The sequence below is a fragment of the Lacerta agilis genome, chromosome 3 (assembly GCF_009819535.1).
Source record: "Lacerta agilis isolate rLacAgi1 chromosome 3, rLacAgi1.pri, whole genome shotgun sequence".
Classification (NCBI taxonomy): Eukaryota; Metazoa; Chordata; class Lepidosauria; order Squamata; family Lacertidae; genus Lacerta; species Lacerta agilis.
The window spans coordinates 80,255,642-80,275,380 of record NC_046314.1 but is presented as its reverse complement, the minus strand read 5'-3'; the positions used below and the strand labels follow the sequence as shown (position 1 = coordinate 80,275,380).

General features: G+C 40.4%; 1 protein-coding gene across 8 annotated transcripts in view; it reads right to left on the bottom strand.

Moving 5' to 3' along the window:
- Positions 1-19,739, bottom strand: part of LTBP1 (latent transforming growth factor beta binding protein 1) — a 175,142-nt gene that overhangs the window by 133,385 nt on the left and 22,018 nt on the right. For all 8 annotated transcript variants that reach the window (XM_033144486.1, XM_033144487.1, XM_033144488.1 and 5 more), the window contains one exon: positions 7,965-8,140. In XM_033144486.1, coding sequence (XP_033000377.1) covers positions 7,965-8,140 — 176 coding nt within the window. The remainder of the gene's footprint in view (positions 1-7,964; positions 8,141-19,739) is intronic.

Here is a 19,739-nt window from a genome sequence, read left to right as displayed (position 1 = left end):
CAGTTATTAATTTATTTATGCCTATCCTTCATGTCTAAATCTCATGAACAGACAGAGGCTGTTTTATTTGTTTTAAAGTGAATCATCTTTCTTCTGACATCTCCTTAATGTCAAGCTTCTTCCTGTATGATTCCTGCACCCGTAGCACCCCTTTTTGGACTGTGGCCATTTTACATGCTTGAAACAACGTGAAACATGCCTGATAGTTAGCAATGAGCAATGCTGTTATTGTTTCTTGGCAACCAACTTTAGGGCAATTGCTGAACCTAATCAGAGTGAGCGAGAGAGAGAGAGAAAGAATCATGTACTATGAAGTTAAATTAATAGAAGTACTAGATTTTGCCCTGACCTGTCTAACTTTTAAAGTATTTAAAAAAAAAAAAAAAGCATTAACACCTCAGCTGTAGGTTTCCAGAGCACTAAATTAACCCCTCTTAGAGCTCAAGTTTGTTCATTTGTTTATTATTAGATTAAAATACTTCTGTATTCCTTTCTGTAACACTGTCAAAGCTGCTGACTATAACACGATTATACGGTTTTAAATTAATGAAAAGGAAAAAAAGTAAGAATAAAAACAAAAGTTACAGCAGCAAAAAAATAAATATTCTTTAAGCCACTCTAAATCAGCCCAAAAGCTTGTCCTAAAGAGCCAGTTTTTGGCCACACACCAAAAGCTCAGGAGTTATACAGAGTTACATAAATAAATGGAATTGTACTGCGTGACGTTACAATGCATGGCTCTGAGAAATGCTGCATTCTAGCATGTGGAATGGCCTCTTTGGGAGTGGCACTTCACAACCCAGAAGCCAAGAGGCAAATGTCAGAGACCCCTCTGTGCTCTTCTGAATCTCTTCTCCATCAGATAGAAACTAGTAACTTGAAGGCAAAGGAAACTGTGGGGCTAAAATTGCTTAGCTCCAGGAAAGAGACTCCATTCAAGACTTCTCTTCCAAAGCATTCTTGCAAATATACACGGTGATGTTTGCTTTCCGTCCCACAAGAACCAAAGAGGTGTTGCATCGTTCTCTGTTTACCCCTGTCCTTTCTTGGTCCTCGTGAATTACAAGTGCTAAAAGCACCCTTTCAGTCTATGGTTACTGCAGATACCACATACACACTTTTAACTGCCTTTTGGATTGGTTATCTGCTCCCACCTTGAACACATTACAATTTGTATAATGAGTTTTTAATAAAGAGGAATGCTCTTTACTAGGGATCAGAGAGAAATTATATTTGCATTTTAATACAAAATTATCTCATTTGCGCTTTCAGAAATAAAATGCAAACCAAAATGCAGCTGTCTTTTGACAAGAATTTGGGGAAATGTAGCTCATTTAAATTACGAGCTGGCCCCAAAACAGTCTCTAACAAGGACAGAAATTGTAAAATGCAATCTTTGCCCAAATAAGAAAGTACTATATTTTCACAGGCAAAAAATATACAGTTAAGGCCAAACCTTAATCAAATGATTCCATATTCTCTTATTTCAAGCCATACTATATGCTTGGGAGCCTTATAAATCACTGTGTTCCACTTTTTAAATAAAAATTTAATGGGCAAGTTTTTTTTAATGAAACATGGAACTTATATATATATATATATATATAGAGAGAGAGAGAGAGAGAGAGAGAGAGAGAGTTGTTTAGTTATGTCCAACTCTTCGTGACCCCATGGACCAGAGCATGGCAGGAACTCCTGTCTTCCACTGCCTCCCGCAGTTTGGTCAGACTCATTTTGGTAGCTTCGAGAACACTGTCCAACCATCTCGTCCTCTGTCGTCCCCTTCTCCTTGTGCCCTCCATCTTTCCCAACATCAGGGTCTTTTCTAGGGAGTCTTCTCTTCTCATGAGGTAGCCAAAGTACTGGAGCCTCAACTTCAGGATCTGTCCTTCCAGTGAGCACTCAGGGCTGATTTCCTTAAGAATTGATATTTTTGCCATCCATGTGACTCTCAAGAGTCTCCCCCAGCACCATAATTCAAAAGCATCAATTATTCGGCAATCAGCCTTCTTTATGGTCCAGCTCTCACTTCCATACATCACTACTGGGAAAACCATAGCTTTAACTATACAGACCTTTGTTGGCAAGGTGATGTCTCTACTTTTTAAAATGCTGTCTAGGTTTGTCATTGCTTTTCTTCCAAAAAGCAGGCGTCTTTTAATTTCGTGACTGCTGTCACCATCTGCAGTGATCATGGATCCCAAGAAAGTAACATCTCTCACTGGCTCCATTTCTTCCCCTTCTATTTGCCAGGAGGTGATGGGACCAGTGGCCATGACCTTAGTTTTTGTGATGTTGAGCTTCAGACCATATTTTTCGCTCTCCTCTTTCACCCTCATTAAAAGGTTCTTTAATTCCTCCTCACTTTCTGCCATCAAGGTTGTGTCATCAGCAAATCTGAGGTTGTTGATATTTCTTCCAGCAATCTTAATATATATAATTGGTTGATATTTTGAGCATCAGTGTTTCAATTCCATTGTAATATAAAAATTTAGTCTCTGAAAGTTTGAATTGTTATTATTGAATTTAGTACACAACATTTACGGTTATGTGCTTTGTATTGAATCAACAATGTATCTTTTAAAACCTCTTGTTTTGATGCATAGGCGGGAAAATGGTGACTGACTAAAACACACTAGAAAGACAAGAAACTTATCCCTGAATAGATAATGTGAACTGTACATTTTCCAGTGCTTCGGCAATCTTGTATTAAGAATGTTTTTAAAAATGGAAAGATGAGCTCACAAGAATTCTGGGCTAAAAGTTGTCAACTACTTTATGGTCCTGAATTAGATGATCACATATTTTATTTTTCCTCTGTAGAGCCTATGACTTATTTTCAGTGCATAACATCAACAATGCCCAATAATTCAGACAGCTGTTCCATATTTATTTTTAAGCACATCTTTCAATATGTGCTCTCATCTTGGTCTATATTTACCCTCTATTGTACAAGCTCTGCACTTTCTCATTTCACCTGTTGTTTCCTTTAATAATTGCTTGTGAGGCTCCGACAATCAATCCCCAGGGTAAAGGGTCATAGCTGTGCCTTAAAAGTTCTTATGACGGAAAGAAGCTTTTGCCTTTCTCTCCATCGATGGGAAAAGGCTGTTTAAATTGTACTGATCTATCCCTGAAACCCTTAAAAAGAAAACTGATTTAAGAAAACAGAGAGGCAGTTGTTGGCATCCATCTGTCTTGAGAGACAATGGAGTGTGCCTATGGAGGTGAAGTCAAACCGCTGTGTTAGCAGCACCAAAGTAACCTCCCTGGGGTCCTGGGCTGCTCAGACAACAAAACTCCTCTCTTGACCTCACCGATGTGATCCAAAGGAAAACAGAGCAATATGTTCGGCACCAGTTTGCCTGCAGGAGGTGCCAGAAGGAGGCGCACAAGGCACCATTCAACCATCTGAGGCATTCCACTCTGGAGTTTACTCCTTCGCCTTTTCTTCATCTGAAGATGTCCCACAAGGCAACAGACTTTTAGGATCAGAGTTTTCCTTTACTAGATGGTCCCAGGTCGACAAGTCCCACCAGCCCCTCCCTTCCCTCTACAGCATGTGCAGAAAGCACCTTCTTAACCATTGGTCCTACTATTGGTCTTGTACACCCCATCCACCAGAGCCTGTCTTCTCATGCAGGGCAAGTCCCTAACTTACTTAGCGTATGACACACATTGGCTACTGTCACCTGGTTTAACTGAGTAGTTGAAGCTGTTCCTGGGGTGTGGCTGCTGTCACATGCTGACAACTTCTAGCAGCCACAGCTGAGAGCAGATTGCAGGGTGGGGACCAAAGGTGGACAAACTACCCAGAAGGAGCACAACATGTCCCCCACCAGAGGTCCTACCCCTCCCTAACACCCCATACACCCTGGAGAGGCAGTAATCTTAGGTCATTTCGTGAAAGGCCCACAAACCTTCATGTTCTTGGCAGACATGCTCTGGGGCAGTGTTGCCAAACTATCAACTTGGAATTCTAGTGCCAGGGCCTATATTTTGACTCAAATTTCTCATACATATAAATGATTTACTAGAACTGAGTAACGAAACTTAAACTCTGACAGATTAAGACAGATTGGTTTAAATCAAACTGAATGACTGTATACTGAATGTAGCCAATGCCAGACAGATTTCAGTAGAAATCCTCTAGTTCAAGCATGACCTCAGCTATATACTATCATCTGCCTTATGTTTTTAAAAATGAGGATAACAATGTTGTTGTTCAGTCGTTCAGTCGTGTCCGACTCTTCGTGACCCCATGGACCACAGCACGCCAGGCACGCCTATCCTTCACTGCCTCCCGCAGTTTGGCCAAACTCATGTTAGTAGCTTCGAGAACACTGTCCAACCATCTCATCTTCTGTCGTCCCCTTCTCCTTGTGCCCTCCATCTTTCCCAACATCAGGGTCTTTTCCAGGGAGTCTTCTCTTCTCATGAGGTGGCCAAAGTACTGGAGCCCCAACTGAGATCTGGCTGCCTTAGAAGATAAGCAGTGGCAATCTGAAAGCATGAACAAACTGCTGTTGTGATAACACTTAAATGGGATTCCCATAGGTTTGTTTTTTTCAGTGGGATAATACATTGTGTCTTCATTGTTGTTCATTGTTGTTTAGCCGTTTAGCCTTGTCCGACTCTTTGTGACCCCATGGACCAGAGCATGGCAGGAACTCCTGTCTTCCACTGCCTCCCGCAGTTTGGTCAGACTCATTTTGGTAGCTTCGAGAACACTGTCCAACCATCTCGTCCTCTGTCATCCCCTTCTCCTTGTGCCCTCCATCTTTCCCAACATCAGGGTCTTTTCCAGGGAGTCTTCTCTTCTCATGAGGTGGCCAAAGTATTGGAGCCTCAGCTTCAGGATCTGTCCTTCCAGTGAGCACTCAGGGCTCATTTCCTTAAGAATGGATAGGTTTGATCTTCTTGCAGTCCATGGGACTCTCAAGAGTCTCCTCCAACACCATAATTCAAAAGCATCAATTCTTCGGCGATCAGCCTTCTTTATGGTCCAGCTCTCACTTCCGTACATTACTACTAGGAAAACCATAGCTTTAACTATACGGACCTTTGTCGGCAAGGTGATGTCTTTGCTTTTTGAGATGCTGTCTAGGTTTGACAATAAACTACCCTATAATGTGGCCATAAGAACTGGTGGCTATAAGAATTTCTGAGATCAGGTATGTGAAGCACTTTGGGATTTCAGGAAAATGAGCATAGTAGAAGCAGGTGCTTGTGTTCATATATCAACCCGTATCAAAAACAAGCCTTCTATTCTGCAGAAATATTTTCTGCTATTACTGAACTGTCTGAACCTGATCCAGCTATTTTCACCACTACCCCCAACCTAATGTTGCCTGGAAGCGCTGTGAACAAACTAATGAGATTACTACTATGTGTATCATTTTTATATGATAAATATGGCTCATGTCCTTTCTGATTCTGCAATTTCTCCCATGGGGCTGGGAGAGCAGACGATTGGGAGACCAACTGTAGGTGGGAGATCAACAGTAGGCAGAGCCAACTAGTTCTAGGTTTGTCCCCATCCTCCTCCCTGAGGACTTCTACAAGGACAACACTGAGACTAAGGAGGAGAAAGCTGACAGCCACTGACATTTGCTGGACTGCTTATAAGTAAGACGGAAGGAAGGTGGGGGCTGGCTAAGGGAAGACTGATCATGGTGGATCAAAGTCCCATTTGGCCGAACAGATGAATCTTTACTGAAAGCACATCCACAAGAATCTGCCCCCAGTAGTGTTGTATGTTCAGAACAAAACGTTCCCCCCAGGTTAGTTACTCTTATCTACTTTGTATTTCCTTCCTAATACCAAGGAAGGAGACTTTCCATTCCTTTCTGCCCTTGTCTAAAGAATAAAATGCTGTTTTGTAAAAACAAAATTCAATTCCCCACAGAACACTAATTCTATCTAGCCTATCCCTCTTCATATAATTATGTGGTAGCTAATATAGCAAGAAAATATATTTCACTAATGCCAGTAAGAACAGCATCTTGTTATTGGTAAATGTCCTTAGTAATTACTTTTAACATACAAGGCCACTGAAGGCAACACATGAATCTATCATCTCTTGCTCTTAATGTTTAATGTACAGAAACCACAAGCCACAATATAAAACTGAAGTTGAACTAATTGCAAACTAGTGATTTCCACTATATATAAAAATCAAATTCTGGCATCAAATTTAACAACAGCTTCCAATTCAACTACAGCTTCCAATAGACTATTGTGGCATATATTCATTTTATTCCTTTATTGATTGCCGGCATTGGACTGCTAAAGAACAGTTAAATAGCAAATATTTTAATTTAATATATCTGAATACCTAAGAAACACTATCTATGTATCATCTTATTTATTTATTTATTTATTTATTTTCATTACTGCCCTTCATCCAGTGCCTAACAAATAAAATAATCCACCCCAGGTTTAAAAGGTCATAGATAGTTTAATCTGCCAGTGGCCTGGGAGAAGAGGAATGTTTTATTATGTTTTTATATATGCTGAAAGCTGCCCAGAGTGGCTGCGGCAACCCAGTTGGGTGGGATATGAATAAAATAAAATGTTGTTGTTGTTGTTTTGTTGGATGTTGTTGTTGTTATAAAGCGAATGGTGGGGGGATCTCTTTATTTACCTCTATCACTTCCCACACATAAGTCCCCCCCAATAATTCTAAACTTCAAAGCCCCACTGCTTTAAAATGGCTTTAAATGGAAAGTATTCCAGCACCTCAATCATTTCGGCAGCACTTTTTCTTGCTCTACAATATTAATTAATTAAATTTGTATACCACCCTATATCTGTAGATCTTAGGGTGGAGTTTACAACATAAAACAAATGTGTAAGAAGAAAGTCCAATATGGTCATATTTAAATTCAAAAGAGGAAGTTTAGAAGCTGCAGTCAAGTAGCTAGCTAAATCCATTTCCGCCCCTTAGGAAGGAGAGGGAGTTGCATTCAGCACGATCCCAGCACGTGCGCAGGGGATGGTTTCATCCCCTGCCGCTACTGGCTGAGTCCTGGGCGCGGTGCCCGGCTTGCTGGCCAATCGGCTCAGTTGTCGGGTGTGGCTGGCGGCATTTAAGCCAGAGCGCGCCCAGGGCTCAGCCTGCCTTTTCCCTGCTACCTTCAGCGATTTCCCACCCGCCCACCCTCTAGGCAGCGCATCATAGCGTCCCATCAGGCAGTTCTACCCCTTAGTGGCCCGTCAGGCAGGTTCGCTATGACCTTGCTATGGTTGGTCGCCGTTAAGGGGCCTGGTAGGAATTTTCCCACTTGGCAAATTGGCTCCGCCTGGTGGTTTTCGCCTACCTCGTAGCAACTCGTCACAACTTTGGTTTGGCGGTTAGGCATTGGATTATCTCAGTTAGAATCTCGGTGGGGGGGGAGGTTCGGCCATCACCTCCCCCCAAGGCTCTGAAGGGTACTTCAGTAAATGAGTCCGGGGGGGGGCGTGTCCCTGTCCGAAACCACGGTGGGTGAGGGCCAAAGATCACTGGGTGAGTCCCTAGCTGATGTGCAGCAGTAGGGTTCTCACTCATCGGTGGTTAACCCTTCCCAGACTGCCAGCGCGACGTGCTGGAGTCGGATATTGTTAGCTAGTTCCAATGCCTAAAGCCAATGCCGCTCAACATCCGTAACCAATAAAGTTGTGGCCTTTTTATGCCCATTAACATTATTTCCGGTGTCCTGTGTCGTCATTTCACCTTGGGGGGGGGATCGGGTATTGATATGCAAATACTGTTAAGGATTGGTTGGAGGTAATCTTATTTGAAAGAAGGGAGTCAGGAAGGTCAAATCTTACATCAAATCTCAAACGTTCAGAAGGGCTGCCTTCAGATGTACATTTATCTAGTCACTCATTATTACAACATGTCCTTTTGATAGCTCCCTTCATTTATTTCAATACATCAAGATCACCATCAAAGTTTGCTCCATTTCATTCATACTCACACTGAAAAGGTGAGGCGAGTTGATCCTGGTTTATCCTTAAAGGCAATGAACTCTCTGTAGACTGTTCTCCTGAAATCACTTTCTTTGTTGTGGAGTACTTGGGCTTGATAACATATTCCTGTTTTTGGCCATGATGCACATTCATCATCAAAGTCTGGGATGAAAGGGGCATTATTCTGTTTGAAGAAACAAGAAGAACAGAGAAAATATTATTTTCTGTATGTTATTACATTTGCTATATACTGTACAGGGAATGTCCATTTTGTGAGCGACCAAGTCTGATATCTTACTGCTTCATGGATGTAGCAGACAGATATATATATAATTTTTAAAAATTATTTACTCAATTTAAATATCATGCTTCCTCCCAAAGGAAGCCCATAGCAGCAAACACATCAATATCATTAAAAGCATTTAACATTTAAAACATCATACTATGAACTGCTATTGTTGCTAATTATAGGTTGCAATAAATTAATAAACAAATAATTTGTCCAACATGTGGGCCCAACTGTGGAACAGGCACACTTAGTGGGCCAGGAGGACTTACATACCACATGCAGCCTCTACCTCACAGGAAACTTGTGTGAACTTATGACTATGTCCTTGTCACTAATTTAAAATCATTAAAGTACTACCAGTACATTGTTATAAACCCAAATATCATCATTCATTCTAGAGCCCAAGGAAGTTCTCTTGATACACAATATTCTTGGACTGCCTTTATTAAACAATTATGATAGGCAGAACTGAGCAAAGTGACATTTGGCAAGAGAAATACTGTCTAGACTAAATAAGCCAACCCTAACTCCAACCATCTTTCATAAATGCACGTTATTTTCTGTAAGTCTGAAGCTCAGCTGCACAGCCAGCAACTGTTAAAAGAAACTGGCTTTTTTCCAGAATGATATTTTAACAAGATCAATTATTTCTAATATTCTTGACTTTTTTCTATTTCTCAAATAAAGTAACAAACCAGATAACCAAATTATATGGGTTGATTTAAGATTCTTAATACACACACACACACACACACACACACACCAGGCATAATGCATATTTTCTTGCATTTTCTGAACATAAGATGTTCTTTAAATGAATCTAGTGGGTTTTTCAGTTTTCTACATGCTAGAGAATCTACATATCAAGGATGAGGAAACACAATAACATCATACATGTAGCTGAAGGATACAGTGAAGAACATTGCAAGCATAATGAACCCAGCTTAGAATTGTCTGTCAGATAGTCTCATAAAAATATGCAGAGGTTGACGAATTGTTTTGGGAACTATTGGATTTCTGTTGGAGCATGTTTGTACCCAGTGGGGCTTTTTTTCTTTGTTTGTTTTTAAGAAAAATAGCTGCCGGTATGCACCATGCCCCCCCTTGCCTGCCCCCCCACTCACTCATTCCCCCTCACCTTTGCCACTTCCTCCTCCTGAGTCGCTGCTGCTTCTCACGGAAGGCACAGCCTCCCAGAGTGCTTTGGCGCGAACCTTATCGCCAAAGCACCTTCCAGGAAGGTGCCTGACAATCGTAAAAGTCGTGCCAGAGCAGAGGCATTTTAGCGCAACCCTTATGATCAACAGAGCATCTTCCTGGAAGCTGTGTGATAAACACCAGACACATTTGAAATACATAATGATGCTATGTAGAACAGGCAGAGGCAAACACTGCCCTCCAGATGTTTTGAGACAATTCCCATCATCCCCGACCACTGGTCCTGTTAGCTAGGGATGACGGGAGTTGTAGACCCAAAACATCTGGAGGGCCGAGGTTGCCTATGCCTGAAGTAGAACTTCAGATATGGTGTTGGTCTGCATGCTACAGCTGCCTTTATGGATGTTGGCTTGAAGAAGATGAGAGACTTGTAGTTGATCACAATAAAATCAAGAGGGCCCAAGAAGCAGTTATGAAATGCCTGGATCAGGAATTTGATTTCCTTTGTCAGAGGGGTGAAATTGACTGCATCTTCTTTGATGGCCATGAAGATACAATTAATTAAAGCTATGCTGAAAACAAACAATTCATATCAGCAGATACCCAGCGTTATTCTGTGTGCAGTAAGGCAGGTGGAAGATATCTCTACCCATTTCACTTCAGAGAAAGGCTCAAAGAGAGAAAAACCAGCTGAGGTTATTGCTAATAATCTGGTAGATTTCATGAAGGGCATTGATAAGAGCCTGCAGGCCATTGGTGGTAATTCTACAAATGTTAACACAGGGTGGGAGGGTGGTAACATGCACTGGGTAAAGGTCAAGCTTGGTCATAAGCTGATCTGGTTGGTTTGTGCCCTCCACACCAACGAGATAACCCTGCAACATTTGATCACAGCACTTGATGGGAAGACCTTGTTTAAGTGGACACTAACATTGGCAACATGCTTGACATTGCTACAGAATTTGAAATGGATCCTTCATCCACCAAACTCTCAGCAGGAGAGCCTCTGACTTCACTGAGTGACGTGTTCATCTTTTTTTCCCCTATCATAAATTTGCTTTTAGGAACATAAGCATTGTGCCCCATCTTTTTTCAGAAATTAAATTTTAGTAACCGAAACTTAAAACTGGAATTTAAACCTTAAGCATTCTTATCTGAAAACATTACAGTCATTGCAATCATTGGAATTTGATTCTGAGTAAATAAGATTTTTCCAAAATTAAGAAGGTAGCTACAATTTTACCGTGTGGATTATGTTGTGATTGTATCTTTTTGTTTTAGTTTTCATTTTCTGATGTGAAAGGGCACCTTGGGTCTATGATACAATGGAATTTGATGCAAATGTCCTGGTTAAACAAAAGGGCCTATGTGACCATTGCTGCACATGATCCTCCTGACTCTACATATGTTGGTTTTAATCAAGCATGTACAATTCCTTGCTAGTGAGTGCAGATGCATAAGAACTCTAGTGGGAGAAAACACAGTTAAGGAAGAATGGCTCTGCAGAAAGAGTTGCAAATCAGGTTGCAATTACCGGTACCTAACTTCATCCTTGCACGAGCAATTCTTAACATGTGAGCTGGGTACTCAGTGCAGTAATTTCTGCGGTTGAAGAGACGCAGACATTTTCCAACCTCCAAGACCACAGTAGCTGCAATAGCCAAGTGTGTCACATATTCCTGGATCATATGGTACTGTTGCTTGCACAAGTACACAACTGGGAGATATGGGAGTACTCACACAAATGAAAAAATGTATTATCCTATCTGGACCTAAGAGTTTGTTGAATGTCAAAGCAACTGTTGGTGCCTTTTGATCTGTAAAGCATTCAAACATTGTAGCCACTATTTACTTGGGGAGTAAACGGGCACATATTTTACACTCTCTCGTTTCTTAAATCCAAATTCACCACTCTGGAATGCGGAGAAATGCAAACATAGCTAACCAAAGAACACTGTATCCCTGATTTCAGCCCATGATCAACACGGATAAAGTACGTGAAAAGGAATCTAGCCCTTCTGATGTAAAAATAGGTGTAACTTCAGTCCAATGTCAGCTTGCAAGTAGCAACTATGAGGCTATTTCTGACACATGCCTGAACCAACAAAGTCTGGAAGAACTTGGCATTCTTATTTCAATACCACTTTGCCTATATTTTCTTAAGTGCTGTGGACCAAGAGCCCAGACTGCATACCAGAGGTCTAGGAATAGGTTGTTTTCTTATTTGCAGTAGGTAAATTTAAAGCCTATAAGTCATTCCTTTGGCTTTTAAGAAAATCTCTAGTTTCTTCTAAAAAATGCATTTTGTACCTCCTTTTTTTCCTTTACAAGAAATTTCACATTTGATTAAGAACTCTCAAGACTGTGCATCAAATATTTTCAAAAATACAAACTGGAAAACAGCTATAATTTTTTTGTTTCTACACTTTTAAGGAATTTGGAAAAGCCACATATAATTATCATTTTGGAGCCAAAGAACCACAGCCCAAAATAAGATTTGGACCTGTATTTCTGAAACAGAAGTCCCCATGCTGCCAGAGGGCAGATGTATATTGAAACTGAACAAATATCCAAAAGTAGTTTATGATATGGAAAGGGATCAGCTGTTCTAAAGTGACAAAGTCAAGAATTCCACAACGCTATGCCCAGCCATTGAGATTTTGGGCTTCAACTGCTGTAAATAGATTTTCCACATGTAACGGTTTTGTTTGTTTACAAATGCTGCATGGCATTAAAACTTTTTGATCTTGGCTTTGTGCTACAAAGGCAACAAATTTCTGCTCAATCCAGATACTGAATCCTGTCATCGACAAGTTTAAATTATGTAAATAAATAAATAAATAAATAAAAGTTATAAGGTGTTTATATCCTTAGGGTTAGGTTTGAGAAGTTTCTTTTCACATTCTTTTGATTTACATGGTTCATTATTGGATGCCTGCTCCAGATCTCTTTTCTTCCTTCCGCTCTTAATGACTTCAAAGCAGTACATGCTTGAATTCCCAAATATATTAGCCTAGTTTAAATTATCATCTTAAGCAGTGTGTTACTACTCATCAAGTGGGGCAGAGCAGCGACCCACACATAACAAAACTGTAACACACAATCCTCTATAGAAAACAACATTTTATTTCAGAAAAGATACTGAAGGAAAGAAATTACAGACTTAATGGACTGGTGTGAAAATTGCACATATTCTTTTTCCACACATGCAAAAACAAAATTCAGATTTCTTTTTTCTTTTCTTTAGTTTCTATTCAGTATCAATGTTATGAATGCTGTTTTATCTTTCCCATGTTACAGATAAAGTTAAGTGTCAGTACTAATGTAACTTCCAAATAATGAAATAAAAAACTGAGACGAGACCCACTGTTCAATGGGCTTTATTACTTACTTCATTTTAATTGAGCCATGGGGTTTGAATTAAAATTAATTAAATCATGGAGGGACAGTCTACAGGGCTGCTGCTGCTGCTGCTCATGATGGCTACATGGAAACCTCCAACTTCAGAGGAAGTAAGCTGCTGAATAGGAATCTCTGGAAAGCAACAGCAAAGGGACCTGGTTGGCCAATGTGGTAACCAGTGCCTTTTTTCAGCATGCACTCAAGGGAACACAGTACCGGCACCACTTTTCGTTGTTGTTAAAAAGTGTGGCACTTACTATAACAACTTCATGGTGAGTACTGGCACCTATTTTTCTATAAAAAAGCACTGGTGGTAACCCACCATAGGGCCTTCAGGTGAAAGGCTGAAAACAAACAAACAAACAAACAAACAATAATGAATTCAGAAGTCCAACAAATACCTTTCTCCTGAAACAGACATTTTCTGTTTTTTATTATCTAAATAATTTTAATGTATACCACTTGAGACTTAAGTGATCAAGAAGTATATAACTACCTTAAATAACACATGTATCAGCTAGACGAATAGCACATTTGAATGCAAGTTTTGTTAAGTCCCATTTTGCAAACCAATCTTTGAACCAAATAATTTTCTGCACCTTCCTGGAGGCATTCCACACATTATGGGGCAGCAAATCTGGATGTGTCCCTGTACGTTTGACAAGGACCTGCAGCCAATATTAACTCTTTAACAATTTAATGTGTTGTACAGTATAAAAAAACACATAAATATATTATAGTGTCCTAAAACAGCTACAAACTATAACAGAACATGAAAATGTAAACCTCCAGTATCACAACCTTATCTTTTCTAACAAGATATTTACAACAGACAACAGCATGCCAAATTGTGCCTTCATTTTCAAACTAATTCAATAAAGAGAAAATGTGTTCCACAGTGACAAAAGTGGAATGAATAGTGGCATTGTAGCAAACTCTTAAATAGGTCCTTTATCCTGATCACTATATGGCCAAAAATTGACAGTACATCTACAAAGAAATCCTTATCCTTATATACGGATTGTCTTCAAGCAATTTCAGTCAGCTTACAAAAGAAATTGATCAAGATGCTTAAAAATAATTGATGACACAGAACATAGATTTTAACACATTACGCAGCACATTGCTCAGGATGTTGCATCAGATATAAAATCCTTTATGAGTCACTATTAGTTAGAACATTGGGAATATCATCAAAAGGGGGAGGGGGGGACAACCCACAGCAACATTCATAATATGTCAAACAACTTGGCAAACATTGCAGAGAGACTTTCAGGCAATCTTCCCCTTTCAGCATCAGCAAGGAAAAAATGACTTTGAACTTCATTGTAGTGTGAGAAACATTTAACAGATATCCCCAAGGAATTCTGCGTTGACCACCACAGTTTCTTCTTCTTCTTCTTCTTCGGCAATCACTCGTAGCCAAATATTGTCTTCCATAAACACGGTTTTGACAATGAGTCCGTAAGTGACTGTGGAGGCCAATTCGGGATCCACACATCCTTCCACAGTAGGGACATAGGTTTCCAGATAATTAGCATGATGAAAATATAAAACACAGAAAACAAATTCCAACAGCAAAGAATAAAGCCATTGTTAAAGTAAGTGTTGGAATGTGTGGCCAAATAAAAGCGTCTTTACCTGGCACTAGTATGACATCAAACTTGGCACAAGACAAATTAAAATTTTGTTTCCACCAGTTAATTAGCTAAAGCTTCAGCTGATTAATCTATCAATAAAAGTTTACAGGTCTAAATTAAATCCCATTTAATTAAAATTTATATAGGCATTTATCCCATATAGCTGAGTCCACTGTTCTCCAGCTAAGAAAGTGTGACTGTTTTAAAGAGTTAAGTGACTCAAACGTGCCAACCTTACCAATCTGGTCTATCAGCCTTTGTGGTCCTCAAAAGGATTATGGATCTTAAGAACAGCAGCAGTTGATTTTGTTACTTCTACTATCCTCAGAGCTGTTGGGAAGGGCATTCCAAGAGAGTGCTTTTTCTGTGGCAGTCACTAAATTAAGGAAGTCACCCACAGAGATGTGCTTGGAATCTTTATACTTCTGCTTTTGTCATAAGCTGAAGATGCACCTCTTTATCATGCCCTTTGACAGGTAAGGCATTTTGTTTTGTGGGACCTATCTCTTCTGCTGAATTTGTTCGTTTTGTAATTGCAAAGGCTCTACTTGTTTTTAAAACTTTATCTTATGGTAAAGAAATCTTACAAATACAGAAGTGCAGTTCGCCACCTCCATCACAGTTTTATTTTTCCAAGCTGAAAACGATGTTAAAAACAAAACAAAAACACCTTATGGGGATTTTTAAAGGGGATTATATTTATTTTTAAGTAGTACACCTGTTTTCTGTCAAAAATATGGAATTCAAGATAATTTACATAATTCATGAAGGCAACCACCATATAATACCATATCAAAAACAAAATATTAAGCAGTAGTTAAATAAAGTTATACATATATCAGTTATCCAGAAAAGGAGGGGGGGGGGCTAAATCCAGTCAAACCATACTAGACAGAGCAACAGCAAAAACAACAAACAAAAAATCCACAAAAATCTAGATGATCAAATACTAAAATCTCAGATTCACAATGCTTGGGAGGAATTCCCCCCATATTTTGAGGGGCTACAATAAATATCTGGTACCCATCTGCCTGACCTAAGAAGATAAAGGAGAAAAACATTTAATTATTATCTCAGTTGCATGGCAGGTTCACATAACAGAAAGCAATCCTTAAATAACTGAGTGTGAGACTATCTCCAGGTCAAAACCAGCAACTTAAATTGTGCCTGGAAACCAATGAAAATACAGGGAGTCCCTGTTAGGAAGCTATTTAAATGCTGAAGGGCTAGGAGAAACAACCTATTGGTCCATAAGAAAAGCGGCTAAGAACACATAAACCTTTCCTCCTTCTGGACAAATGGTTAGCAGGGAAGAGAATATATGAACTGAGTTCAGTCTTCTGAACTTGTTGCAGCTTCCTCCTGTGCTTGTAAACCTCTAGACTGTGGCCACATGCCTAGCCAGATCTCTTAAATACAAGAGGTTGTATGCCACACTGCTGCCTCTTAATAGTGTGAGCTGCCTTTTATGTCTTTTGCACATAGTACCTTTGTTGGACCAAAAGCAACTGCCTACCAGTTTTCTTAGAACTTAAATGCTTATTTTGCCTGCCCAAAACAGAACCTGGACATTCATATTTGTATGAAACAAAACCTGTCCATGGGTGGAGTTCTGTTCACAGAGCTTTCCTGATATAGCAAGTGGAAAGAAATTATTTGCACCTTCAAAAGCTGCTCCAGAGAATCACAGAATTGTAAAGTTGGAAAAGACCTTGAGGTCCAACCCAGAAATCTCAGCTAAAGCATCCATAACAGAGGGCCATCCAACCTCTGCTTAAAAACCTCAAAGGAAGGAGAGTCCACAACCTCTCAAGGGAGATTCCATTCCGTACCATCAGAAAGTTCTTCCTGATGGTTAGTCAGAATCTCCTTTCTTGTAAATTGAAGACACCGGTTTGGGTCTTCTGGAGCAGGAGAAAACAGGTGGCAGCCCTTTAGAAATTTGAAGATGGTTATCCTATCTCCTCTTATCCAAGCTAAATATACCCAGTTACCTCAACTGTTCCTCATAAGGCTTGTTTTTTTCCAGGCCCTTGATCACCTTGGTCTCCTTCCTCTGCACACGTTCCAGCTTGTCAATATCCTTCTTAAGCTGTGGTGCCCAGAAATGGGCACCAAACTCCAGTTTCATCTGACCAAGGCAGCATAAAGCGGTACTATTACTCTGGTCACTATACTGTACTTCTGTTGATGCAGTCCAAAACAGCATTAGCTTTCTTTGCTGCTACATCACACTGCTGACTCATGTTAAGCTTGTGGTCTGCTAAGACCCCTAAACCCTTTTCATGTGTACTACTGACAAGCCAGGTGTCCCCCATCTTATAGTGGTGCAGCTGTTTATTCCTGCCTCTCTTGCCAGGAAGCTCTCTGAAGCAGCATGGAGCTGGAAAATCGAAACCAGTGAAGAATGCCCTCCTCCAGCAGGTATTTCTGCTGTAATCTCTTTCTGTACATGGATGGGACACACTGGATCCAACCTATCATACACACACACAAAACTTCCTGTGGCACTTATAATAGCAGAGCTGGCCCACCCATGAGGCTGGGTGAAGCAGCTGCCTCAGGCGGCAGAAGCAGAAGAGGCAATGCCCCATCCACCCCACCACTTCTGCCAGTACCAGAATTTCAATGGAGGTAGGGGCATTCCAGTGTGCAGTGTTGCTGCTCGTCTTCCCCGCCCCTGGGGGCTAATAAAATGAGTGACAATGCCTTGCAATGCCTCAGTGGAAGAGGGCATTCTGTTGGCATCAGAAGTGGGGGTGGCGGGGGCACATTGCAAAAAATGGGTTGGGCGCAGGGGTTGGCACATCCTCATTTCATCTCAGGTAATGAAATGTAATTCTCTTTTAAGAGGAAACTCAAGCAAGCATTTCATTTTACTCTATTCAATCAAACGTTTGTGGGATAAAAGGGGCAACTGAGCTTTCATGAGGTGATTATCCAGAACTAGGGTAGAGATATATGACAAGGTCCCATGATACAAATTAACCAGTGTTGTGCTTGGCAGATGTTCCTTCTTTTGTAATGTATTGGCCATATTAGCAATCTGTTGCTTAAACCCACAGAAGAAAAGGAACAACAATCTATGCATTTATTCATATCCAAGTAACCCCAGAGGAAAATGCGGCCCAGCTGAGTGTTCAACATCAGGCATATACACAATGAGCAAAAATAGGTGGTTCAAAATTATGCTGCCAAGGAATGACATCTTGCAGGGAACTCAAACTAGCCTCTTCAAATTCTGGCAATCTGTGGTATGAAAATAAATATAAGGAGAAAGAAAAGCGAAGTTTGCCACCTACTGCCCAACAGCATAATAGTAAACGCTCGCATGGCGTTCGCTCTGCATTTCTGAAAGTCTACAATTTGTCTTTTTACAGAATGTTATACACTTTCATGTACTGCCCTGCACCCCCTTTCCCCCTCTCCTCTGTCCCAGAAAAAACACATTCATTAAGAAGGAAAACATTTCAATTCATAAATTGAAATGAAATACAGCTAACTAAAATAGAATTTTGTATGAGAAGTATATAATCAATGTGACAGGATTACAATAAAAGTTTATTATAGCATACAGGCTAGCAAGGAATCCCTTTGAAAGGGGGCCAACAATGTCATGTGTTCTTCAAGCCTGCCCTCAAGTTAGATACTATGGAAGAATAAATATAATATGCTACACTTTAGCACATGCTTTAACAAAACTGCTATTGCACTTTCAATTAAACCTTGCCTACAAAAGCATGTGCCATAATAAAATAGTGCCTTTTGTAAACACCTGAAGCCTACAGTGCAAGATTCAAAACTTGAGTGCTTAGAGCCTCTTCTAGCTATGCTGAATTCTGAACGTTTGGAAAATAACTCACTTTACAGGAAGTATTTTCAAAACATTGCACATCACCAATAACTAAAATAAAATAAATAGACCTACAATTCAATTCCCATCTGCATATGCTCATATTTGAATGATGTGAGCAGGCATTAAATACCTTATATGAATGCTAGTACAGTCATACCTCGGGTTGCGAACACTTCAGGTTGCGTACTTTCGGGTTGCGTAATCCGCAAACCCAGAAGTAAAGATCGCTGTGCCACGCACGCGCAGAGTGTTCCACACGGTCTGTGCATGCATAGAAGCATGTGCAAAATGGATGCTCAGGTCGCATACTTTTCGAGGTGCGAATGGCACCCCAGAACGGATCAGGTACGTAACCCGAGGTACCACTGTATCAACAGCTCCAGCTGTAGTTAACAGAGGATACTCTACTGATCAAAACTGCATTGCCTGAGTTCACTAACCCACTTGAAATCTTTGTTATTCTCAGGGAATATCATAGAAAGTCAGCACAAGCCTTAGTACTGAGCTAGTTAACTGGATCCTGTCTGGGTTGTTCAGGCCTCGAGTTCAAGTGCTCTTTGCCCTGCTGTTCCATTGTGCACAAAGCTAACATCTATACTGTACTAGGATTTTCGGTGGAGGTTTGAATATGCAGTTTCCCATAGCAGTTGTAACTTTGTACATTGGGTATCCAAGAAGACGGCAACTAAGATACAGCAACTAAGTCTACTCCTGATCCATGGAAAGCCATGGGACATTATCTGAATGAACCATGAATACAGTCTTTTAAGATATTCATTATCCTCACTATCTCTGATTTGAGAGAAAAATCAGTGGAACATAGCAGCCTATTTGGGAAAGCACACTTTCCTACATATGAAAATCAGAAGAAGATTCTCCCTCATTTCCTCCTTTGATCACACATTTGGTCAATAAGAGTTAGAAATGAAATATTGGTAGACCAGCCTCTGGATATTAAATACCTAACATGGTTCTGTTTAGTTCAATGGAATTTACTTCCAAGAACTACAACCCCCATGCACATGCAGAGCTCTAAGCCAGGGGTCAGCAAACTTTTTCAGCAGGGGGCCGGTCCGCTGTCCCTCAGATCTTGTGGGGGGCTGGACTATATTTTGGAGGGGGAAAATGAACGAATTCCAATGCCCCACAAATAACCCAGAGATGCATCTTAAATAAAAGCACAGATTCTACTCATGTAAAAACACACTGATTCCTGGACCGCCCGCGGGTGGGATCTAAAAGGCGATTGGGCTGAATCCAGCCCTCGTACCTTAGTTTGCCTACCCATGCTCTAAGCACACAGAGGCCTTCTTGGTCACTTTTATGAGTAGGGGTATATATGACATGGAAAGCTTCTTTATATGGAGAGCTACATTTGCAGAATAGCGTATTAATGGGTATTTGGATCGTGTATACTGACACGGAGTGGTAAGATAGT